Consider the following 23,541-nt stretch of genomic DNA (forward strand, 5'->3'; position numbering starts at 1 on the left):
TCAACATAATCCGATAAAATAGGGAAGTTGATTGACCTTTTTTCTAAACTCTTCTTACATTTCAAGCTATTTCAAATAGTAAAAAGAAACTAAGCTAATTTTGATCATAAAATCCAAAATGCAATATTTTCAGTTCGGGAAGCAATTCTGTGTTAGACTTTATTAGGCTAAAAAATCAGCATAAACGTAATTTTTTGTGGGTTTTGACAATTTTAATGATGTAACCCCTTACAATATTTTGAAAAATTTGAGCAAAATTTACTTTCTTTCGAACATGGCTAGACTATCTCGTCTGGTGATGCTGATCAAGAATATATGTATATGATTTAAAGGGTCGGAAATGAATCCCTTATTCAATTGTATATACATTTAAAATATTTTTTATTACAAGCACGTAGTGAAAAAAATTTTATATTTGTCTGTATAAAATAAATTGTTGTATGAATGAATGAATGAATATAAATATTAACTATTTTTAAGGGTAACTGCAAATTTCATAAGAATTTCCATTTTAAAATCTACTAAATCTAGCCTAAAACAAGCTAAACTGACAACACTGTTACGAGTCCTGCGCGTTGACAGTCGAAGTACCGTTGAGAGCGTAGCTGGCGAAAAAAGTAAAAGTGAAAATCAGGCCCTTGAAATTTGTGTTCATCAATTATGCATTGATTAGGACAAAAGCAAAACACAGTGAAATTTAACATAGCGCAGCGCCGCAACGGAAAAGTAAATTTCGAAAATCAAAGTTTCGAGTTTCCAAACACTCAAAATTCGCACGGTGCCGTAATCCATAATTGCGAGTAAAGAAAAGAGACCTGCGAACACACACACACTCGGTATAGACACACACAGCAGTTCTGTGAGTGGGTGAAACGCCCCCGCATTGCCCTTGGCCCCACGAACCTTAGCCAGCGTTCGATTTTTCACAACAAGCTGAGAAAACGCTTAATCGAACTCTAAACTGAGCTGAAAGCGCCACTAGCCAATAGCCAGCAACATGGACATGCTCAACCAGATACTCAGCATCAATAACGGGGGCGCCTATGGGGGCGGCAAGGCGGGCGGCGCCTTCGATCCGGTCACGTTCGCCATGAAGCCCCAGGTTGTCATCCGGGCACTCTGCTGGGTAAGTAGTACTCCGGGGACTCCGGTTGAGTGCTCCGCTCGGGGAAATGCTGGGATTTCTCGGACCCCCGAAAGCACACACGCGCCACTCACACGACTTGATGATTATCACGCTGTTTGCACGGCACTTAAGTAGTTTACGAAAGTGTCCCCAAATAGGGATTCATGAATTTTGGAGTACACTGGAAACAATGTTTCGAATTTATGCACAGAAATGCCTGTGAGAAGTTGTAATAAAATCTACAATTTGTGTGAATTTAAAACCCTATACTTTTGAAAGCAACTTAATTGTTTTCAAATCTTTAGACACTCCTGATAAGTTAGGTAACACAAATTCCAAATTTATTCTTTGAATCACCCAAATTCTTTTCTTATAACTTCTATTAATATTTTTAGTCCCGTTCTTAAGAACTTTAAAGAAGTTATGGCTCGACTTCAATGAATAATACATATTCTAAGCCATAAGGTCTCCAGGATAATAAAATGTATATATGAAGAACCTTTTATAAGAGTCCATTAAAAAAACTTTTGTAGATTTCTCACCTGTTTACTAGCAAAGATTAAGCCTGGTCATTACAAAAAACATCTATAAACTGTGCGTGACATTCGTAAACTTAGTAATCCCCAAATGTCACAACGCATAAACGTAGTGACAACCCCGTAGTATAGGAATAAAGTTCTGGGATTTGTTTACCCGAGTGTGTCCAGGGGCTTAGGTGTGCTCCATTAGAGGGGGTAACCGGGATCAGCTGCAGCGACACCATAAAAACTCTCACGCCCATGAAAGCTTTATAATTAAATGTCGTAAAGGACCCGAGCGGCAATTGGTCACTGGCACTGGACTTGGAACTTATAGAACTTATAGGACTTTATTATACCAGCGATTTGATGTGCGTCAGCCAGCGAAGTGGGAAATATGCGATAGCCGAGTGTTGGGGAGGGGTTTAGTTTGCTTTCCATTTGTGTATACGTAATATTTGCCCACTCTGCTGACCAAGGACATTTGGTCCTTGCGATTGCAATCCTCCAATGGCCCCCTTCCTCCCTTCCTCCGGCATTCCTGGCCAAACAAACTAAACTTGGCCTTCATTCCGCGAATTGGGTCACAAACATAAGTACGTGTCTGCCTCGTTGTCTGTGTACTTGAACTTCTTGTTGCTTGTTGCACCTGCTCAGGAAAATCGATAGCCGAGAGTGGGAGTTGTGAAAAAAACATTAACTAAGTATTTAAACTGTAATTTTTTTATTGTCAAGCATAAAATCAGTGTAATTAACTTCAATAGTCATATAAATTGCAAAGACTTAGGGAGGTTATTCTTAGTTAAACTGAAAAGCTTACGCATCGCTTTAAGTAAATTGACTTTTTCATTGCTCATTAACTCATCTCAAGAATGTGTAATGTGCAAAGTATTCTGCCCTCAGTCACATGGAATTTCTCCCATTTGATAGCTCTTCTCAGTCGTTGTCTTCGGCTGCATATCCTCCGAGGGCTGGACGGAGAAGGATGGCAAGGAATACTGCCTTTTTAGTGGCGATGGTATGGCCTGTAAGTTCGGCAACATGGTCGGCGTCTTCGGGTTCCTGGCCTCCATGGGTTTCATGGGAGGCGAGTTCCTGTTCGAAAGGATGTCATCGGTGAAGAGTAGAAAGCGTTACGTCATGGCTGATATGGCTTTCTCGGGTAAGCTCCTTCCTTCCTTACATGGCCTTAACTAGGACACTTTACAACAATCCTTCATTGCAGCCTTCTGGACCTTCATGTACTTTGTGGCCTTCCTGTATTTGTGGTCCCAATGGAGCTCGTCGCCCCCGCCGCCGCTGGGCATTGGAGCTGGCAGCATGAAGACCGCCATCTGGTTCTGCCTCTTCTCAATAGTCACCTGGGTGCGTAACAATTGTCACCTGTCAATCGTTGAATAGAAATATAGTTTTCTATAATCTTTTTGTGCTTAGGCCCTATGCGCTCTGATGGCCTACAAGCGATTCCTGATTGGCGCCGGCGATGAGTTCACCTCGGCCTTCGAAACGGACCCCGCCAACGTGGTGCACCAGCAGGCCTACGGCTACTCCATGGACAATGACAATGATCAATATAGCGCCTCGCCCTTTGGTCAGCCGCAGCAGGGTAAATAGAGGGCTCTTTGCCCTCCCACATTTCTACTACATTCTTTTAGTGACCTATAAATAATATAAATATGCTCATATATATTTTTTTTTCAGGTGGTATGGAGCAGCAGCAGCAATCCGGCATGGAGTACCAGCAGCCCACCTATTAAGGATTTTCTCCCACTTGCTCCTCCGTTGTCCACAGAACACTCACTTCGATTTTGTAGTGCAAATGGCAAACGTTTTACACGACTAAACAGCAAACACACCAGTTGGCTTTACCATATACACCGATGTCGAACATATAACAAAAGTAACAAAGTAACAGAAACAATAAAGCAGTTGGTTAAATCGAGGAAAGCATAAAAGATGCAAATACAAAAGTCAAGCAATTGCAGATACAATGCCACGCACTTGCTTTAGCTACCAGAGGATATATAAGGATTTGTCGGAATAGTTTGAATATATAACTCTTAAGCTAGCCCCCTAAGTTGAGTGTGTGCAGTTTTTTGTAGTGAAAATTTGTTGCAATATATATATATGTATATGTATATATATATATATATACATATATTATACAGATATACAACTAGTTATGTATCCCATATGTATACATGCATTCAGGCTACCCAGTTGAGGCATTGTTTTGTGCATTGCGTACTCGATATATGATATGATATATGCTTTCAACGTTGTTAGTTATTTAGTGTTTACGTGTACGTACTTATTATATATATGAATGATTTTGGTTTGTGCCAGGTCCTGGTCGCCCCGATCAGCTATATATAGCTTGCTACCGAAGGAATTCAAGCAGACGAGATTTTTTAGATAAATTTACACACAAACAGCAGCAATTTGGTCAGAAACAGAACGCTATTCCGATACACTGCTCAAGCCACATATCCAATAAACCGAAACTGGACAGCCCCACACATAAGAGTCCTGCGGCCAGGGCCTAAGCTTGTTTAGAGGAACAACAATAAACGCCAAACAATATGTAAATTGTAAACAGTAATCATCACAGTACACAGTAAGGAACCCAACCTGTAGAAGAAGGATCACAGTATTTCAAACTAGATTACCGCAGGAATTACAGATTCGCTTACATGTGTCTAAGGCTTGTTCAAGGCTTGTTGTTGCCCCCAACTCCCAACCAGAGATTTGTATAGTTAATAATAATAATAATAATGCCGATGAAATGGATATATGTATATACTTGTATGTACAATACCCATTACGCATTGCAGGGGCTGTCCCATCCGCTGGAGAGGCTGGGTGCGATCGCTCCTTGGAATACACTCAAATATCAATGAATGTAAACATATTGATTACATAAATGTTCACTTAGTGCAGCAACTTGCGATAACCTACAAATGTATTTGTTAAATTAAATACTATATATACATACATATATATTATATATATTTACGGATTGTATATGTCATACGAAGCGCCCTTCTGAAAGCCACAAGCGGACAGGGATCTCAGAGCAAATATACAAATATAAATTAATCATGTAGAATTCGTGTGCGTTACAATGATAGACAAAGAAACCAAAAATCCAAATTTACTCATTTCAAAAACTTAAGGTCGAGATTACAAAAACACCGCCAGTGAGAAGTAGCGAAATTAACATTTGCGAACACTATTGTAACAGAAGAACTCCTCAAACCAGATCCTCAAGCGGAAACCCTCAGATTAATATAAATACATATTTTTAAAAACCAACCAACAGTCAGGTATTTTCATTGGGTATGGGTCTTCTCGTAGTATTTACAATTTTTTATTAAAAGTGTACATTAACTTACTTTAAGATGGAGCTTATTTGCTGGGAACGTTTTCGGTTTGTTTTTCACTCAAAGATTCTGATTTCTTTGGTGGTTTAGTAAGATAGGTTCCGTATTAGATGGAAACCAAATCTTCTGCGATCCTACTTTCACTGTAGTTGTCTCAGCTATGGTTTTCATTAGCTGTGCTCTTAATCTCTTAAATAAAAGGTGCGTCTTCGTTTTGTTTAACATACATCCCAGGGTCTTCCATATTCGGCGGAAACCAAATCTGTTGCGATCCTACTTGCACTATTGTTTCCTCCCTTTTGTCATCTGGTGGTCTTCTATTTGGTGGAAGGAGATTTGGACTTTGACTCTTAAGCTCTTTAGAAGTCAAGTCAGTCCACTCGTCAATACTCACTCCTCCCGATTCGTTTAGCGCTTTGTGTTCCTGAGTCTTTTGCCAATTGTCACAGAAGATAAGGCGCCGAATCCTAGTCTCTGCATCGTTTTCATATTTCGGGGTATAATCATTCTAAAAGCCAAAATAGTTATTGTAAAGAAACGTTTACTACTCAATAAACTTACCAGAAACTTTTCCCAGGCAGCCTGACACTTAATCATTTTTTGGTCGGATTCAAATTCCCTCGGTTCTTCCGTATTAGGAGGAAACCAAACCTGCTGCGACCCAACTTTCTCCTTGCTGTTTCCAGGAAGTTCCTTATTAGCTTTCTCCACTATCTCTTTCATTTGAATTGATACTTCGAAAGTTGGTATTGGTTTAATTGCTGGTTCCTCCACATAGGTTCCAGGTTCTTCCATATTTGCTGGAAAACGTGTCCTTTGAGGATGCTCCCTTACATTAGTTTCCTCAGTTTTGTTTCCAGGTGTTTCCATATTAGGAGGATAGGTATATGGTATTATATTCTTCAATTCTTCAAAAGTCAAATCAGACCACTGGTTTATACCCTTCATGTAGGACTCTATTCCTGCTTTGTAGAGGGTATTGTGCTCCTGAATCCTTTGCCAGTTACCACAGAAGATGGTGAGTCGTTTCTCAGTTTCAGCATCGGTTTCGTATTTCGGACTAAAATCAACCTGTAAGTCATGACAATTAATAATAGATGCATTTATCATGACTAATAATTCTTACCAGGAACTTCTCCCAAGCAGCCTGGCACTTAATATTGTTTTGATCGATTTCATCAGATCCATTGGGTTCAATTGCTGTTTCCTCCACATAGGTTCCAGGTTCTTCCATATTTGCTGGAAAACGTGTCCTTTGAGGATGCTCCCTTACATTAGTTTCCTCAGTTTTGTTTCCCGGTGTCTCCATATTAGGAGGATAGGTATATGGTATTTTATTCTTCAATTCTTCAAAAGTCAAATCAGACCACTGGTTTATACCCTTCATGTAGGACTCTATTCCTGCTTTGTAGAGGGTATTGTGCTCCTGAATCCTTTGCCAGTTACCACAGAAGATGGTGAGTCGTTTCTCAGTTTCAGCATCGGTTTCGTATTTCGGACTAAAATCAACCTGTAAGTCATGACAATTAATAATAGATGCATTTATCATGACTAATAATTCTTACCAGGAACTTCTCCCAAGCAGCCTGGCACTTAATATTGTTTAGATCGATTTTATCAGATCCATTGGGTTCAATTGCTGTTTCCTCCACATAGGTTCCAGGTTCTTCCGTATTAGCTGGGAACCGAGTCCTTTCAGATTCGTTCGGTTTATTAATGTAGGTCCCTGGTTTTTCCATGTTAGGGGGAAACAAAACCTGCTGTGACCCTCCTTTCTCCTTTTTGTTTTCAGGAAGTTCCTTATTTGCTTTCTCCTCTTTCTCCTTAATTTGGATTGGTGCTTCGATAGTTTGTGTTTCTTTCACATATTGTGGTTTAATTGTTGTTTCCTGAACATAGGTACCAGGTTCTTCCATATTTGCTGGGAAACGTTTCCTTTGAGGATGCTCCTTTACATTAGTTTCCTCAGTTTTGTTTCCCGGTGTCTCCATACTTGGTGGAAAGTGAGGTTTTTGCGTTTTCCTCCATTCTTCAAAAGTCAAATCAGACCACTGGTTTATACCCTTCATGTAGGACTCTATTCCTGCTTTGTAGAGGGTATTGTGCCCCTGAATCCTTTGCCAGTTACCACAGAAGATTGTGCGCCGTTTCTCAGTTTCAGCATCGGTTTCGTATTTCGGACTAAAATCAACCTGTAAGTCATGACAATTAATAATAGATACATTTATAATGACTAATAATTCTTACCAGGAACTTCTCCCAAGCAGCCTGGCACTTAATATTGTTTAGATTGATTTTATCAGATCCATTGGGTTCAATTGCTGTTTCCTCCACATAGGTTCCAGGTTCTTCCATATTTGCTGGAAAACGTTTCCTTTGAGGATGCTCCTTTACATTAGTTTCCTCGGTTTTGTTTCCCGGTGTCTCCATATTTGGTGGAAAGTGAGGTTTTTGCGTTTTCCTCCACTCTTCAAACGTCAAATCAGACCACTGGTTTATACTCTTTTTGTAGGACACTTTTCCCGCTTCATATTGTAGATTGTGCTCCTCAATCCTTTGCCATTTGTTACAAAAGATGCTGCGACGCTTCTCAGTTTCGGCATCATTTTCATATGTCCGACTAAAATCACTCTGTAAATCGTGAAAATGTTTATAAAGAAATATTCAATAGTAAAGGTAACCTACAAGGAACTTCTTCCAGGCAGCCTCGCACTTAATCCTCGTTTGATCCACTCCAGATGTCATAGGCTTAGCCTTGGCAAACTCAGGTGAAAGGATGGGACGTTGCTTGTTCTTCCACTCTTCAGTTGTCAAGTCAGCCCATTGGTTTATTTTCTTCTTAAAGGACACTTTTCCCACTTCGTATTGAGCATTGTGCTCCCGAATCCTTTTCCAATTTTCACAAAAGATGCCACGACGTTTCTGGGTTTCTGTATCGCTTGCATAGTGGGCACCGAAGTCGACCTAAAAACAATATTTTAATGGGCTACAATTCTGGGAATATGTTATCGGCAAACTGACTATGAACTTTTGCCAAGCGTTCTGACATTCGGATTCTTCTGAGAATTCTGATGTAAGGTCAACCCCTAAAGTGGTCGCTGCTGACTCATTTCCATTATTTTCGGCGGTTAGTTTTATCAACGGTAGTTCATTATGCACTTGTGAATCACGTTCGATTTTGGTCTGGTCTCCGGAGGAGGGAGTTGTGGGGGCTGCCCAGGCCGCACCCGTCAAGAACACGATCAGGATGGGGCCGGTGGAGAGGTGAGCCAAGCTCATCTTGCAAAGATTTCGCGTACTGAGCCGTAGCCACCGAGTGGCTACCTATAAATACTCGGCGCTCATTGCGAACAGAGAGAAGAGAAAGATTCAATTGTCTGCCGATAACAAAGGCGTTATTTATTTTTTGTTTTTATTTGAACTCTCTCTCTCTCTGTTCGTTCTGGAGAGCATACATATACATACATATATATGTATTTCAGGTGAAGCATGGGGGGACTTACCTGTTTTGTTTATAAATAAGAGCAAAACGTGATCTGTGCCGGTTGACTGGTTTATGCAGCAACTTATATCATGAATTTAGCAAAGTTAAAGTTTCGAAGTATTTGTTAAACAATTTCACACTTTTTAAATAAATCTGATTCGCCATTAAATCCTCAATGTAAGCATTAAAAAAATTAATTCGATTTGTATAGCAAGAAATTGATTTGGGTGATTGACATAATCTTGGAGATTCTTAAAAATGCATCTAAAATAGTCCATGAGAAATAGGAGTACCCAATTGACACTTGAGGTGATCAAAAAGATATATATATACATATATCTAAGGGACCTGGTCACTGCATAAACTAGGTAGATAAATTATTTCCCTATTTTGTACACAGAAGCTTTAAAAGTCAATTTTTTTGTTTATTTATTGACCGAGTGACTCATGCCGGTCCAAAGCCCAAGCATATTGGACGGATGTCGCCACGTAACGCTACAAACTAGAGTAACATATTTATAAATTCGTGGTTTTTTAATTGACTATACTATATATCTATGGCATAGGCTAACTACGTAGGGATCATCGGATGAGAACCTCTACAAGATCGGGTAGCTGCACTCGCTGGCGATGCCGCAGAAGCCGCCGGCGTTGCGGATGAGTCGCATGAAGCCGCCCTCGCCCCAGTTCTGGGAATACGAGTTCTTGACGATCCAATAGTCACGTCCGTTCTCCGATCCATAGCCCACCACGGTGACCGAGTGATTCACCTCGTCCTGGTTGCAGGCGTCATCCTCGTAGATACCGCCGCCGTACTGTTCAAATGAGATGGTATCCGCATTCATGGAACAGGCCAAAGGGCCCAGGGTGGCAATAACCTCCTTCATCTTCTCCTCGTCGCCAGGAGTGATTGTGGCATAATCACGGATCTTCACGATGCTCTCCCTGGGTGGCCTTCCGGCTGTCTCGTTCTGACGACACTGCATCTCCGACTGCGTGTACGGATACTTGCTGGCCAGGGTCACGCCATGGTCGCGAATATACTCGAATCCGTACTCCTGGAATCCACCGTCACAGCCCATGTTGCCATAGTCGTCGGCACAGTCCACCAGGTTCTGCTGCGACAGCGATGGCAGCACTCCCGTCCGCCTGAAGATGTGACCCTCGAGGGCTCCGGTCGTGGCGAAGGACCAACAGGCTCCACAGCCCACGCCCTGGTAACCGGGCGGGGTCACGCCTCCCTTCTCGCGCCAATCGAACTTCTCGGGCAGATTGGCGGCAGTTGGACTCCTTGGGCCAGTCACAAAGTTAATGTGTCCATCGGTGTACTTTCTGCAAGGGGAGAGGTAGACGGTAGAGGTGAGTTCAATTCCGAATGGGGTTAATTGTTGTGGCTTCGTGTGGGTATTGCACAAAAATTCCCAATTAAAGACTGTGACGAGGCATGATGATCTCAACTTGCATCACACTATTAAGTTATAAAATGGAAATTTAATTTTCTTTTTAAATTTTCCATATCTTTTAAAATTTTAACTATAGGTCTATCCTTACTAACTATCCTAATTTGTATATCCTTGCAGGGTATTATAATTTTAGCAAAATGCATTCATTTTCCACCCTGCATATCAAATATATTCATAATATGCATCAACAGTCGAGTCAATCAAGCCACCGCTTGCTGAAAACTTTTTTTTTTTTAATTTTTAATCGATTGTGAATATTAATTAACCATATTAAAACTAGAATACGAAAACGTTGTTAATAAAAATTGATCAAATTGTCATTTAAAAATATTTATAATATAGATTCAAAGAATGCGAACTTCTAATTGCAAACTGCAAGGGTATATAACAATATACCGAAGTGTCCTTTCTTTTTATGTTTTATATTAATATAATAATATTTTTTTATTTATGAACAGTCAAAATCTAAAACCTTGAGAAAAAAGTAACTTTTTTAAAATAGAAATAAAGAAATATATTCTTTATGTAAATTCAATTGAGCAATAACCAAAAAAGATGATTGAATTCCCGGAATATACAAGACAATAACAATTTAATTATTGGACTAATAAAAGATAACACAAGTGCCCAAGGTCGTGATGATACATTTCACCGAATATTTGGAATAAACAAAACAAGATAATAACAAATTGCTTCTTACAGAGTCATATGATAAAAAGACGTAGACATTTGTTTACTTGCGATTAAATAATGTTGTTGGGAATTGTTTTAGATAAAGCCCAGAAATGGAATCTATCTAATTTTGCTTTTGAACTAATTCAGCATTCAGATTGTTTAGCGCCCACAAGAAGGTCATAAAACCCGTTTGGGAGTTATGGTAAGGTGTTAATTATTCCACGCTTAAGCATATGGGCTTCCCCTTATGATAGTTGGTATTACGTCATAGCATGCCACGTGGCAAAAGCATACTTACTCTCCAGATTCGGACACCTTAGAGCCCAGCAGGGTGAGGATTTCCTTCCTGGTCATATCCGCCAATGGATTGACACTCAAACTGAAGCTAGCGATGCCAATGTCGGCGTTCTTGTTGCTCAACGTAATCAGTGACATCTTGGCGGCGAAGATACTCTCGCGGTAGACACGCTCCTCATCGGAGTACACCTTGCCCGTCTGCCGCAGGAAATCGTCAAAGTTTCGAATGTCACAGAGCTTGGGGAACGATTGAAGGGTCTGCAATGACACAGCACCCAACAGGGCCAGGCCCGTCGCCAGCTGCAGCCACATCGATGAGCACATCCGCATCTGCATGAAAGCAAAAAAAAAGAGGAGAGTGTTAGATAATCGCGCTTGGCCAACACAGTCCATCCTCCTCCTCCTCCTCCTCCATCTCTCTTGCCAACTCTCCAACCTCTTCTGTCAACGTTAATCGCAGGTGAATTTAGCCCATTCACCTCGAAATGGAATGTTTAATAGGGAAACATAAGGGGGAAAGCACTATAAAATGAAAGATGCTCCTTATCAGCTATGGCACAAAATTCATAGGAAAAAACCGTATATTATCCTTATCATGTGGAACAAAGAATTTATAATGAACATAGCAATGAGGTGACATTTTGAAATAAAATGTAGTATAATATTTGATTTATTCTTAAAAGGCTAGGTTGGTACTATCATGTAAACTTATCTTTCCATTTAATTTGAAATGTTATAATATATATTTTTAGTACAGAATTATTTCCATAAAAAAATGTAATTATCTATCATAAACACTCCTCCATCTAATTTTATATTTATAAACCAAGCCTTAATGAACAAGTGAAAAGCATGAATGAAAACCTATAATAGTTTGTCAATGTTTAATAAACAAAGTTGAAGTCAACATATATTTCCTAAACAAATCCGTTAATTGGTTATCTTTTTCAACCTGCATGTATAGTAAATAAATTTCAAAGAAACAACTCAATGATCGATTTAAAAAAAAAACTACATATCGGACGATTTAATGGTATTTATTTGCTCCTTTGGTATCCCGCAGATCATCTTCTTCTGTCGGTGGTCGAGCAACTTAATTGGTAATTAATCACCCGTTGGCTTTGAGCCATGTCTTCACTTCTTCCGAACCCGGCTCCCACACCGCAAACCTTTCGATCCATCGATCTTAATTTAAGTTTGGAAACTAGCAGAGCATTCGCTGTTCGTTATTCCGAGATGCTGTTTGCCAATCTCCGATCTCTGATGACATATGCATCATCATTATCGATTGAATAATCGCATTTGCATATGCTTAGCATATAGCCATTGGTGTCTCATTAAGAAAGACACAAGCCCTGCATTGGATCCGCTCGAGTTTCGGCAAATACATCATTTCGTGGATGGTTGGGTCTCTCCTTTTATTTCTTTTTTGGCTTAGATTGCCTGGCCGTGGGCAAAATGAATCTAGATTAGGCAACCGCAGGCCAAAATTTCACTTTCGATGCCGTTAATCGTAAATATTCATCACATGCTGGGCCTGGGTGAAAGGCGATTACCCCATTTCCTTTCATCTCTGAGAGTTAATCCCGATTTCTATTCGAATATACATTGTCTTTAATTGCAATTGCAGTTCTCTTGTATGTTTGATTTGTCATTACATCGAACAAATTCGATTCCTCGAGTTGAATATAATTGTTTTGGGAAGAGTATTTTGAGCTGAACTTATATTATATAAATGTAGATAATAATAACACAAGATTCTTAAAGATTTAAGTACATATAAAAGTATTAGGTGTATCAAACATTAAAGTGATATGATCTAACATAAAAGCCTAATAAACCCATATTTAATTTTCTTCATTTGTATTAAGAAATATCCTTTGTGATCACTTTATCTTGAGCTGCAATCAGTTCATATTTTCTTAGTCAGACAGATCTTCTTTCATTTTCAGTTGTATTCAACTATTTAGAAATTTCGATGAATTCGTAATGAAACTTCACTAAATATAGTTTTTATCATTGATTATGTAGCAGTTGTTATTAAACAGGTGTTATATTCTCATTTAACTTGTTTTCCGTGTAACGACACACCACACAAATATCGCACAAAGAAACACACACGACACCCATATGTTGAAAGCGTGGCTCAATCACCTTTTACGACTTTATGGTTGTAATATCTTCCGCGTTCAGAAATCTGTGCGAAGATGGCGCAGACACGAAGACCGGCGAGGTTATAAGCGGCTCTCGACCCGCACATCTCGGTTTTATAGGGTCCAGGCCCAGAGTCCGGGCTCAGACATCTATCTGGCCGAAACCAGATGAGCGCCCATTTGAATCTTTTTTTGAGAAAACCAAAAACGTATTCGTCTTCATTGGGCAGGCTGGCTTTCTGGTTTATGGCATTATAATCTGGCCTGCCTTAATTTTATGCATGTTTAGTAATTGTTTGTTGGCCAATAGAAATGGTGTCTATAACTACATATATTAATTTATCCTAAGACAGGGGAAATTATACAAAGTGGAAAGTAATTAATTAATGGGATTGATCAATATTACATGATCCATGCTGTCCAAAACTAGTTTATAATTTATGAAAGCATAACCACAAAATAACAAAGAAACTATAAATACATATAACAATGAATTATTTATTATGTTTTCAAGATTTCTTGTTTCAGTGTATTATAAAATATGTTTAAATCTCAAAAATGCTTGATGAAAGTTATTTACATTTGTATAAACTGTTTATTGTTATGATCAGCACTTAATGTCACATAACTTTGTTTAAGTGTATTAAATTTAAAAATATAATGTATTATTTAAATAATATCTGAGATGTATTAGCATAACAAAAGCATAGCCGAAATGTGCCATTTATTTGCAGTTTAATTAACAGATTCATAGTCGTTGATCAAGTATACATATTAGTTACTAACAAGTTCATTGACAGCCCTCTCGAGGCCCACTTTTTGCAGACTTCCAAGAATCTTCCCGTATATGTGTTTAAGTATCCGTTAGACCCACGTCAATTGAAATTGACAAATAGCTCATTTAGCACTTCGTTTACATCGATTTGGCCTAGACAACGCAAGACAAGACATCAAACGAGCCTACTACTAAACACTATGTTGCAATTTTTATGGACGCCATGAAAGTATGAATGTGATTAGTCAAACCTGGAGAGGAGACAAAAAAAAAACCAAAACAAGTGACTATAAGTTGGCTTTAGAGACATGACGACGCTTTTACGATGCTCAGGAGGGTTAGGTAGTATATACCTACATATATCTGAACTGGGCCAGTGATGACTTCGAATTAACAGAGATACGAGAACCCAGCGAATCGCAACGATACGAAACGGAGCGCATTTGACAAGTTTATTGGACAAACAAAGCGCACCCAGACATTTTCCCTCTAACGGGGGCTTATCGAGACCACCGGGACCCGGACCCATAGTTACCATAGTACTTCTATACTTCTATATCTTGTCTGTAGGCCAAGTGCGAATTCAAGGCCCCATAGAAATCTATTTGCACTTTTCTTGCGAAAGTAACTCGGCATGGTAAACTTCTATTTGCTTTGGCAATCAGAAGGAGAGTTCCCGGTGCCTATAAAAGACCATTCCATGGTTCTAGACATCATCAGTTGTGTCGATTTTCGGTTTTAGTCATGTTCAAGTTGGTGCTCTGCTGTCTTCTGCTGGCCGTCGGTGGCGGATGGGCCTTTAATCATGGCCAGGATTTGGCGGACTTTAATGCCTATATGGTAAGTGGGATATAAACAGCTTATTATGATAGTTTTAAATTACAATTTGTGCTCTATTTCTTTGTATTTTTGTAGACCACCTATAACAAGTCATATGTGTCAGCTTCCGCAAGCAACTTTGCCAACTACTATTTCGTCTATAACCGTAACCAGGTGGCCCAGCACAATGTCCAGGCGGATAGGAATAGGAGTAGCTATCGCGAGGCAGTGAATCAGTTTTCAGACATCCGACTCATCCAGTTTGCTGCCCTTTTGCCCAAGGCAGTGTCCCTGACAACCTCGCAGGCCAGTGATCCCCCGGCCACGCAAGTGGCGTCCGCCTCCTACGACATCATTTCCGACTTTGGACTGACCGTGATGGTGGAGGATCAGGGACAGAATTGCAGCAGCAGTTGGGCCTATGCCACGGCCAAGGCTGTGGAGATCCTGAATGCCGTCCAGTCGGCCAATGCTGCTCCATCCTCGCTCTCCGCCCAGCAGCTAATCGATTGTGCAGGCATGGGCACCGGCTGCACAACCCAAGAGCCTCAGGCAGCCCTGGACTATCTCACCCAGCTGACTGAATCGTATCTGTATCCGGAGGCGGACTATCGGAACGATAATATTTCCAAGACACCTGGCATGTGCCAACCCCCATCATCTGTGGCCGTGGGTGTGAGATTGGCCAACTACTCCACAGTGGCCGATGGTGACGATGATGCTGTCATGCTTTATGTGTCCAATGGATTCCCCGTGATTGTGGAATACAATCCAGCAACCTTTGGATTCATGCAGTACTCCAGCGGTGTCTATGTCCAGGATACGAGTGCCCTGACCAATGCAAGGAGCTCACAGTTCCTGGTCGTTGTGGGCTATGATCACGATGTGGACACCAATTTGGACTACTGGCGGTGCCTGAACTCCTTCGGGAAGGGGTGGGGAGAGGATGGCTACATCCGGATTGTGCGAAGGGCCAACCAGCCCATTGCCAAGAATGCCATATTCCCCAGTATTCTGGCCTAAAAAGAATGAAGCCTTTTTATTGTAATTTCAAGAAAGTGAATTTTAGTTTAAAAATAAATCATTTACTTTTACCTAACAAAAATTGGAGAGCTATCTTTATAATTAAATTTATGCCATGGTACTCCAAATATAAATCCCCAAATTTCTGCCTATATTTAATGTTTATCCGAGTTATTTTCATTTTCTTTTGTGAAAGCTTATAGCTTTGATGTCTCCATTTATTGAATTTATTCTTTGTATTTAGTTTATTTATTGATTTTTCATCTACAAGCGGAGCTTTACAGACTTAAATGCTAAAAATTAACAAGTTCACATTATTTTCATTTCTTATTTTCGCATCATTATTTTTTTGCTCATGGATTTTATTCTATTATTTTCTGCTGTGTTTTGGTTTTCTGTTATAGTTTTCTTGCATAATATGTTTCCCATACTTGTGACTGTTCTTTTCTGGTTGCTGTGACTCGAAAGTATAAGAAACGAATGGAAATGATATTGATATCGATTATTATATTAATGGTTATAGAATATTCGACTCAGCCAGCGCAGGCGAAAGCTTTTCTGGTGTGTGTGTTCTTTCAGTGAATTTAATTTGTTGCTTACTTAATCGAGAAACTCTTTTTTAAGTTCCAGTAACTTGTTTTGAAAACGTTTTGTATTATCGTTATGTTTTATTATATTTCAATTGCATTAAATAGTTTGAAATATATGTTGTATTTTCGCCATTTTTGTTTTAGTTTTATATTTATTTTAGAATGTCTTCCCGTCGTTAGTGAAGCAAAGCTCAATGATATGATTCACGCTGAATGGTTTTTGGTTTTTTTATAATTTGTTATTGGAATAAGTGTTTTGTGGTTTTATCGTTGCTTGATGTGGCTGTGGTTTTATTTTCTTGTTTTTTTTTTTTTTTTTTTTGGGGTGTGTGCTTGGGTTGTAATTTGTTGTGATAAATTTATCAAAAATATTATTCCAGTGAATAAAAAAAAGAGAGAAGAAATCAGAGAAAAGAAATTTATTATAGTTTGTTAAGTTGCAAAATCCTAAGTAGTTAATGGATTATTGATTTGAAATTGTTTTTTGCTGTCGTTTTATAATTTGTTGTTGTGGCTTTGGTTTTCTCAATTACGATACAACGGCTAGTGTTTTGTTATTCTCGTTATAAATTAAAATTAGTTAGGTTTATCTACATATGCTCACGCTTCCATTTCGGCGCTTGTCTTATTATCTTTCCATATAATTCTTAATAATATTTAACTAAATAATTATAATGTGTATAATTTATGCAATTCATCTTCATGTATATGTATATATATATAATTTTTGTTTTCTACACAAAATTATGTGTTCGCAACTGCTTTTCTGTTATATGTTGGCTAGTGTCTTTGGTTTTTTAAGATAATCTTGCCATGCTTTGTGTTGACTGTACCTCGGTTCATGTGTGTGTGTGTGTTTTGTTGGGGACACAAATCAAACTGTTTATGCATTTTCCGTCTAAAGTATTAGGAAGATTTATTTATATTAGCCATGCGGTCGATTCCACTTCCCCAAGACTTTCGCGGAGTAAATGGACCGTACTTTCGGAGAACACTATCGGAAATGGAATCGAGATCATGGATCATATTAAGTTGATTTTTATGTTTTTGGTTTTGTTTGTATGAAGCTTAAAATGGACAAAATGTGATTTATTCCCTTTCATTTCTTTCTTTCTTTTCCTTTGTTTTTGTTTTGTAAATAGTTTTCTTCCATTTATTTAATTCATATATATATTTTAATATATTTCTCTTATATTCCTCTCTATATAAATCAATTTTCTGGTTTCATGTGAGTTCTGAATCCTAATTATTGCAAATTTTATGCACTATAGATGATCATCTTTAGAATTTTTTCTCATAGGTTGTGTGAAGGGTTTACCTTCTAGGGCTACCCTACCATCTTATTGGTTTCAATCAAATATAAACTCAAATTATAATTTCTGACAGACTTTGAATTCAAATTAAAATACATATACATTGCTTATATCCTGCGGGAAAAACACACTTATCCCTCATGGGGACATTACATTCTCTATTCCGTTCTCATGCGAAGTTTGTAAAACTTCAACGGAATAGAGTTTTAGTAACTGAAAAATGTGTTTTTCAGCTGTGACAATCTAGTTCCAAGAACATAAGCCTAAATTACATAACATCTTTAGAGTTTTACGATTGAAATATTTAATTTTTCAGGCGGAGACATATACTGGCAGTTTGTTTGTATTCTGAAAAAGTTGTTCGAACCAAGCTTTAAAATTTATTGATTTATTACTGCCCCCAATGTGGTTTTTTTTTATTATGTGTGTTGATTTTCATATTATTCTCATTATGTTTATGCTTACGAACACATTAAATTAAAAATTATTGTAAATTATGCAACTAAATGAGCATCAACTGCAGATCTGAATCGAAAAACCATTATAAATAATCTCGAAAACGATAAGTACGGTAAATAAACTCAGTGAAATGCTAGGACAAGCCCAATTTACGAGCTCTGGAATCGTATTGTGTGCCTCGAGTTCAACAGGATCGCCAATCCGGCGGCAAAGACAACGGGCAGCATCATCCACTGGGCCAGCGGGGAGTTGGCGCCATTGCACAGATCCTTGGTGCAGGAGCAGTAGATGGCGGCCACATCGTGGGTACCTGAGCGCTTCACGCACTCGGCATCGGTGCGCTCGTCCGGTATATATCCACAGCCACGTACGATGCGGGTCTTTCCGTAAACTAATAACACGTATATAGGATTAAAATATGATTTTTTTTAAATAATTCGTATCACTCACTTTTCTGCACGGTTTTGCGGCACAGGGTGGGCTTGTACTTGTCCTTGAGGTGCTCCAGGGGCTCCTGTTTGCTGCAGTTCACCTCGCCAATGGAGTACGGCTCGAAGGGATCGCCGCAGCGAGGATCGAACTCACTGTTGCAGTCATAGCACATAAGGGCAGTGGTAACTACAAGTTAAAGGGGTAATGATATTATTAGAGAATTAAGATTTTAGTATTATTTATAAGAATTGTTCGAATTTATTAAAACAAATAAGTTTATAAAAAATATTTTGATATATATAAATTAGGTGTTGAAGATTGAATCTCTTTACAGTTTTCCTTTGATTTATCTATCTATATTTTATATTTTTCAAAAGCTCTCTTATTGGATTAGTGATAAATCCCATGATATGGCAATTTTTAAAGTCAAACCATAAATGGCAATTTGTCTTAAATCTTTAAATATTAAGCTGATTATACATAATGGATGATCTATGATTGAATGTGCCATTTTCGATTATGTTAATATAAAGGCGTGTTTATGAATAGAAATAAACTTGATTTACAATCTTAAATAGAGAGATTTAACGTCATAAAAGCAACCTTCTATTTATCCCATGTATTTTTATGGAATACGGTTTTATATAACATCAATAAAAAAAATGTCAATTGTTAATAAGGCATCTGTGGATATTATGGTTTATAAAAACACAAAGTTTATGGTATTATATGATTAACTAAAGATATTTTTGACCACTTATTGATAGAATTAGTGATATTTAAAAGATATTAAATTGAACTTTTGATACAAAACAAAATGTTTAAGAGTATACTTTGATTATGACGAATGATCATTATCTTTTTACCCTTATGGGGTACTGCAAGTGTATACAAACTTCGACCTTTCGAACCAAGTTTTTTTTGGTTTTCTGATCGTTTTTAGGAAAAAGGTGTCTCTCCGAATAGTTATAAAAAATGTAGCAGATTTAACAGGCACTTTCTCCATCTTCGTAAAACAATACATAGACGACTAAATGTCAGGGTTGTGTTGGTGCGCGTGTGTGCATCATTTTGCATTGCATAAACTTTGGGGCTTAACTTACCTTGTATGCAGCAGAGCACGCCTAACAACAACAGCATCTTCTCCATGAATGGCGACATTTTGTATGTATTTGGGTTTATTGAAATTAATTATTTATATGCCTTTTTTATGGATAATATCCACACCACGCTTCGTCTCTTCTCTGCTCGGCGGCGTCTGCGGCGGCGGCTGGAGCAACAATTTGTTTTCTGACTGTTCGATTTCGCTTTCGTTTGACAATTTTCGTGGCTCTTGCGATTTGCTACATTAGCATGTTAGCCTGAAAGGGACAGAAGGAAGACGGCGAAAAAGGTTTAGAGGTTTTTTTCCAACAAAAAAACAAACCCGTAAACGTTTTGATATTTGCGAAATATTCACATAACCCGACTCACTGACTGACTGCAATGAAAAGTGAAAAGCGCCTTGGCAAAAATAAACCCAAAACTAAAAGGGAACGGAGAATGACGGTGGAGAAGGGGAAGAAAACACAAAGTGGGACGAAAATAGGAAAGTGCAGGAAATAAAAACAACATAAGTGCAGTTTGTTGGACAAGTGTGGGAGGGAAAGGGAATTGGCGAATGCGCATTGCAACTGCCGCTAGAGGTCGCTCTCCTTCTCTCTCTCTCTCTCTGTCTGCCGAGAGAGAGCTATATGATGACGCGCGCCATCTAGCGACCCAATTAGTTTGGCTTGTGGAATACAAGAGACATCCGTGTGGAACCCATTCATATGCACTGCCTACTTGTTGTTGTTGCTGTTGATTTTTCTTCAAGTTTTGTACACCTTTTTTTCGTAGGATTCCTCGACTTGCGTTCGACTGGCTATTTAATTGGATTGCAATGATTGCTCAAAAGTCCCTCACGTCCCCCCCCTCTTGTGTGTGCCGAGCAGGCGATTGATTTTCCCAGCGAGCGCGCGGGTGTTGTGGATGAAACGTAATTGCTAACGGTTCTCGGTAGCTAGGTAACAAATTACCAATGTCCCCGTTAGAAAGCCACCTGCCCCCCACATCCTCTGCCTGCCCAGCCTGAGCTTTTAATAGTTTTGTCATCGTTTGCGATTTGCGGCCAAGTGATTCGATACACCGCCGTTTTCAATTTATACCCCACTCGTGTCGTGCTGAAGTGGTTCGGCCGGTCTTACTCGAGCTTTTCTCGGATTTCCCAGGGAATCTGATTAAATTTCATTAAGCTGGCCAACAAAAATCAAATTAGAATCAGATTTAAGCTTTAATTAGTTCGAGAGACAATGTACATAAGTCTATGGGAAATACATAAAAAAGCATGTAAATTGCTTTTGTTTAAAAATCTATTGTCTAAATTTATGCAATGATATTATTTATTGTATTTATTTGGAATCTGGGGAGTCTATTTCACAAATTTATTGTTATATTCAGAGATTTCAAAAAGACTGAATAACATTTTCTTGAAAAATAGTTGTCTTAAAAAATAACCATTTTAATTCCAATATTCTTTCTGTCTTTTTTAAATTGTGGATGTGAAGGCAGAGGTAGGACAAAGAAATTTGCTGCCACGCAAGGTAGGACCGCAGCCTTTGAAAGTTTATGTTCTTAGAATTAATTTAATTTTTATTTATGGAATATACATTTATTTTGTTGAATCCTTTTAATTTTTTTAAAGGATTATTCAAATTATATTCTCCATTAGTTTTGAACTTTTATAAAGAAACACTGTGATTACAAAAGCAAACACTTGAAAAAATTTAGTCAAATATTTGATTCCAATTGGAACATTTTTTTAACATTAACCTCTTTTTAAAAACACTCCTTCCTTTATTGAATCTTTTTAATTACTTAAATAAAATCCATTGAAATTGTACTTGAATAATCTATTATTTTCTTCCTGACTAGCTTAACCAATAACAACCCCTTTTATGACTCCACTTAAGGATTGAAATACGTAATTTCCTGGACACTCAAGTAATTGCATTGTCAGCCCATTTCCGGGACCGCCCGGCGTTCCCTTGGCCATTTACGGCTTACCACAATGTAACCGGACCCCACTGATCCCTCTAATATGGAGCACGTAATCGGCTGGAGTGCAATGCACTGGAGGCCCATCAAATGCTAGATTCTAGAGCACTGACTGCAGTTGGACGCAGATCAGAGTAAGAAATATTACGCATACGCCCCGTTCTACCCAGCAAATTTGGGTTTCTGGCACACACACACACAGTTGGTGTGGCTGTGTATGTCCATGCTCCTACATACGTAAGATGGCTGGAACTGGCGAATGAAAAGCCAATCAATATGGTAGTCAAGGGGCCGTTGTCATGTCGGCCACTCACTCAATCACAACGCTGGTTGCTGTTTTTGTTGGCCAACAACTGACAGGCGGAACGGAAGAGTTCAAATTGACAGTTTATACATGTACATATATATATATGTATATTAAGGAGGGGAAATGGAAAATCGGAATGGTAACTTGATTGAGTGGCACTATTTTATGTGATTCCCCCATAAATATCTGATGTGCAGTAGTTGCATGTTGCCAGGCATGCAACACTCTGTCTCATTTCTGCAGTAACTCCCACTCGGGAAATCCAATACCTGACCTAGTTCAGTGCCTCCCACTTTTCCTTTAGTCTTTTCCTTTTTTTTTTTGTTTTTGTTATCAACTGTCGCCGTCTTTTGGCATTTCCTGTGGGAAACGCTGTGAGTTCCCTTCCTGCCAGGGGCTTTTCTTCGGGCGCTTTTCCTTTGTTATTATGTAATAGTCAGACAATTGGCAGAAACACGAAACTGGCAGGCATATCGATTTAGCCATTAAAAAAAAGGAAAAAGAAAGAACGAACGGGCGAGGGAACGAACAAAAAATGAGTAGAACAAGTGGCATGAAAAAGTCGCTCAGGTGGCAGAACAGGTAACTTGTCACGGGGGTTGGGTCTGCACTTTCGTTGTGTAATGCAGCACAGCAGAAGACCTCGAGGATTAAAGGATTCCCGTTTGGCTCTTTTGCGGGCTTAGCTATTTAGATATTTGTTAAGCTTTAAATGTTGAAGGTTAAGGTCTATTTGTTTTATTTTTATCTATAATTATTGGTTATTATTATTTTTCTGTAACTATTTCTTTAAAGTCCTTTCACTCTCCAAGTTGTTTGGTAATCACTTATGCACTCTGATTCTCCATTGTTTTGAAGTCACTTTTCACTTTTACTTTGCTATTATATAATACAAGAACCCCCTTTCCCCACGTCGGTAACTTCTTTTCTTTAATTTTCAGTTCTTTAAATAATAGTCTGCATTTTGAAACGATTTTCATTTATTTATTTACGTAAGAGTGGAGCTGCTGGACTGACGAATTCGCCTGGCTCTCGAACTATTTCAAGCTGATGACACCAAAGTGTGGAAATGAAAAGACCCCGAAACAGTTGAAAGCGAAAAGAAAAGCGGATGCGAAGGGCTCACCGAAAAGGGGTTGTGGGGGGGGGGTTCTCACGGGGGTGGTCGCGGCAGCGGTGGGTGCGATTTCAGTGCAAATTCTCTCGCAAGGACGAAGCACAAAGTCAAAGCGACTGAGAGAAACGGGGAGAAAATAGTCAGAGAATGAGGAGTAGAGAGAGTGAGGGACAGAGGGGGTGGCAAGAGCAGGGAAAGAGAATGAGAGAGACAGAGAGAGCGCCCTTCCGAGAAAACCAAACGAAAAAAAGTTGAATCGATACCGAATCGCGCCACAAAAGCGGGATTATCTAACACGGCTTAATTACCCGATGTGCCCAGAATCGCGATTTTTATTCACTTTCCTCCCGATATAATTCGACAACTACCTTTTTTTTAATCGTCACACAACCGAATTTGGAGACAGTGCTCGGTATTATGGCAAAGGATTTCCTTTTTCGTGGACTCTGAAGCGGTCACGCGGCGCGTTGCAACCCCAAACACGTTGAAATTCTTTCTGCTCCGCGAATCCGAATCCGAGTCCGCAGCAGTG

At 39.0% G+C, this 23,541-nt stretch overlaps 5 protein-coding genes across 7 annotated transcripts; 2 read left to right on the forward strand and 3 right to left on the reverse strand.

The window, feature by feature from the left end:
• The first annotated feature begins 522 nt into the window (after positions 1 to 522).
• Positions 523 to 4,959, forward strand: Syngr (synaptogyrin). The gene is made up of 5 exons (XM_020959645.2): positions 523 to 1,126; positions 2,575 to 2,806; positions 2,870 to 3,009; positions 3,079 to 3,250; positions 3,346 to 4,959. Exons 1-5 carry the CDS (start codon positions 998 to 1,000, stop codon positions 3,399 to 3,401), a joined length of 729 nt encoding a protein of 242 aa, XP_020815304.1. The 5' UTR covers positions 523 to 997; the 3' UTR covers positions 3,402 to 4,959.
• A 14-nt stretch (positions 4,960 to 4,973) lies between these two features.
• LOC110189518 (uncharacterized) lies at positions 4,974 to 8,674 on the reverse strand. Its single transcript, XM_086838244.1, has 7 exons — positions 8,049 to 8,674; positions 7,713 to 7,991; positions 7,275 to 7,658; positions 6,593 to 7,219; positions 6,154 to 6,537; positions 5,589 to 6,098; positions 4,974 to 5,535 (listed from the first exon to the last, which is right to left on the reverse strand). Exons 1-7 carry the CDS (start codon positions 8,304 to 8,306, stop codon positions 5,218 to 5,220), a joined length of 2,760 nt encoding a protein of 919 aa, XP_086694370.1. The 5' UTR covers positions 8,307 to 8,674; the 3' UTR covers positions 4,974 to 5,217.
• A 240-nt stretch (positions 8,675 to 8,914) lies between these two features.
• CtsL2 (Cathepsin L2) lies at positions 8,915 to 12,657 on the reverse strand. The gene is made up of 2 exons (XM_020959555.2): positions 10,948 to 12,657; positions 8,915 to 9,843 (listed from the first exon to the last, which is right to left on the reverse strand). Exons 1-2 carry the CDS (start codon positions 11,337 to 11,339, stop codon positions 9,111 to 9,113), a joined length of 1,125 nt encoding a protein of 374 aa, XP_020815214.2. The 5' UTR covers positions 11,340 to 12,657; the 3' UTR covers positions 8,915 to 9,110.
• Positions 12,658 to 14,554: 1,897 nt separating this feature from the next.
• On the forward strand, positions 14,555 to 16,254 carry LOC110189475 (uncharacterized). The gene is made up of 2 exons (XM_020959556.2): positions 14,555 to 14,714; positions 14,790 to 16,254. Exons 1-2 carry the CDS (start codon positions 14,619 to 14,621, stop codon positions 15,714 to 15,716), a joined length of 1,023 nt encoding a protein of 340 aa, XP_020815215.2. The 5' UTR covers positions 14,555 to 14,618; the 3' UTR covers positions 15,717 to 16,254.
• Positions 15,943 to 23,509, reverse strand: LOC110189476 (UPAR/Ly6 domain-containing protein crok). Of its 3 annotated transcripts, none has more exons than XM_020959557.2 (4): positions 23,378 to 23,509; positions 19,614 to 19,871; positions 18,529 to 18,696; positions 15,943 to 18,469 (listed from the first exon to the last, which is right to left on the reverse strand). In XM_020959557.2, the coding sequence occupies exons 2-4, from the start codon at positions 19,669 to 19,671 to the stop codon at positions 18,228 to 18,230; spliced, it is 468 nt and encodes a 155-aa protein (XP_020815216.2). In that variant the 5' UTR covers positions 19,672 to 19,871; positions 23,378 to 23,509; the 3' UTR covers positions 15,943 to 18,227. The 3 variants fall into 3 exon arrangements, with proteins under 3 accessions (XP_020815216.2, XP_020815218.2, XP_020815217.2); XM_020959559.2 differs by having other exon boundaries at positions 23,318 to 23,509; XM_020959558.2 differs by having other exon boundaries at positions 22,885 to 23,509.
• Positions 23,510 to 23,541: the final 32 nt, after the last annotated feature.

The sequence above is a fragment of the Drosophila serrata genome, unplaced genomic scaffold, assembly GCF_035046125.1.
Source record: "Drosophila serrata isolate PLE 108 unplaced genomic scaffold, ASM3504612v1 contig_347, whole genome shotgun sequence".
In the NCBI taxonomy this organism is placed as follows: Eukaryota; Metazoa; Arthropoda; class Insecta; order Diptera; family Drosophilidae; genus Drosophila; species Drosophila serrata.

Coding starts and splice junctions, on each gene's coding strand:
- LOC110189476 (XM_020959557.2), bottom strand. CDS start 19,671: ATGTCGCCATTCATGGAGAAGATGCTGTTGTTGTTAGGCGTGCTCTGC. Junction 18,697..19,613: donor CGTGCTCTGCTGCATACAAG/GTAAGTTAAGCC, acceptor TTTAACTTGTAG/TTACCACTGCCCTTATGTGC. Junction 18,470..18,528: donor CCGCAAAACCGTGCAGAAAA/GTGAGTGATACG, acceptor ACGTGTTATTAG/TTTACGGAAAGACCCGCATC.
- LOC110189518 (XM_086838244.1), bottom strand. CDS start 8,306: ATGAGCTTGGCTCACCTCTCCACCGGCCCCATCCTGATCGTGTTCTTG. Junction 7,659..7,712: donor CTGCCTGGAAGAAGTTCCTT/GTAGGTTACCTT, acceptor CACGATTTACAG/AGTGATTTTAGTCGGACATA. Junction 5,536..5,588: donor CTGCCTGGGAAAAGTTTCTG/GTAAGTTTATTG, acceptor TTTGGCTTTTAG/AATGATTATACCCCGAAATA.
- CtsL2 (XM_020959555.2), bottom strand. CDS start 11,339: ATGGACTGTGTTGGCCAAGCGCGATTATCTAACACTCTCCTCTTTTTT. Junction 9,844..10,947: donor AAGGTGTCCGAATCTGGAGA/GTAAGTATGCTT, acceptor CTCCCCTTGCAG/AAAGTACACCGATGGACACA.
- Syngr (XM_020959645.2), top strand. CDS start 998: ATGGACATGCTCAACCAGATACTCAGCATCAATAACGGGGGCGCCTAT. Junction 2,807..2,869: donor GGCTGATATGGCTTTCTCGG/GTAAGCTCCTTC, acceptor CCTTCATTGCAG/CCTTCTGGACCTTCATGTAC. Junction 3,010..3,078: donor TCTTCTCAATAGTCACCTGG/GTGCGTAACAAT, acceptor TTTTGTGCTTAG/GCCCTATGCGCTCTGATGGC.
- LOC110189475 (XM_020959556.2), top strand. CDS start 14,619: ATGTTCAAGTTGGTGCTCTGCTGTCTTCTGCTGGCCGTCGGTGGCGGA. Junction 14,715..14,789: donor CGGACTTTAATGCCTATATG/GTAAGTGGGATA, acceptor GTATTTTTGTAG/ACCACCTATAACAAGTCATA.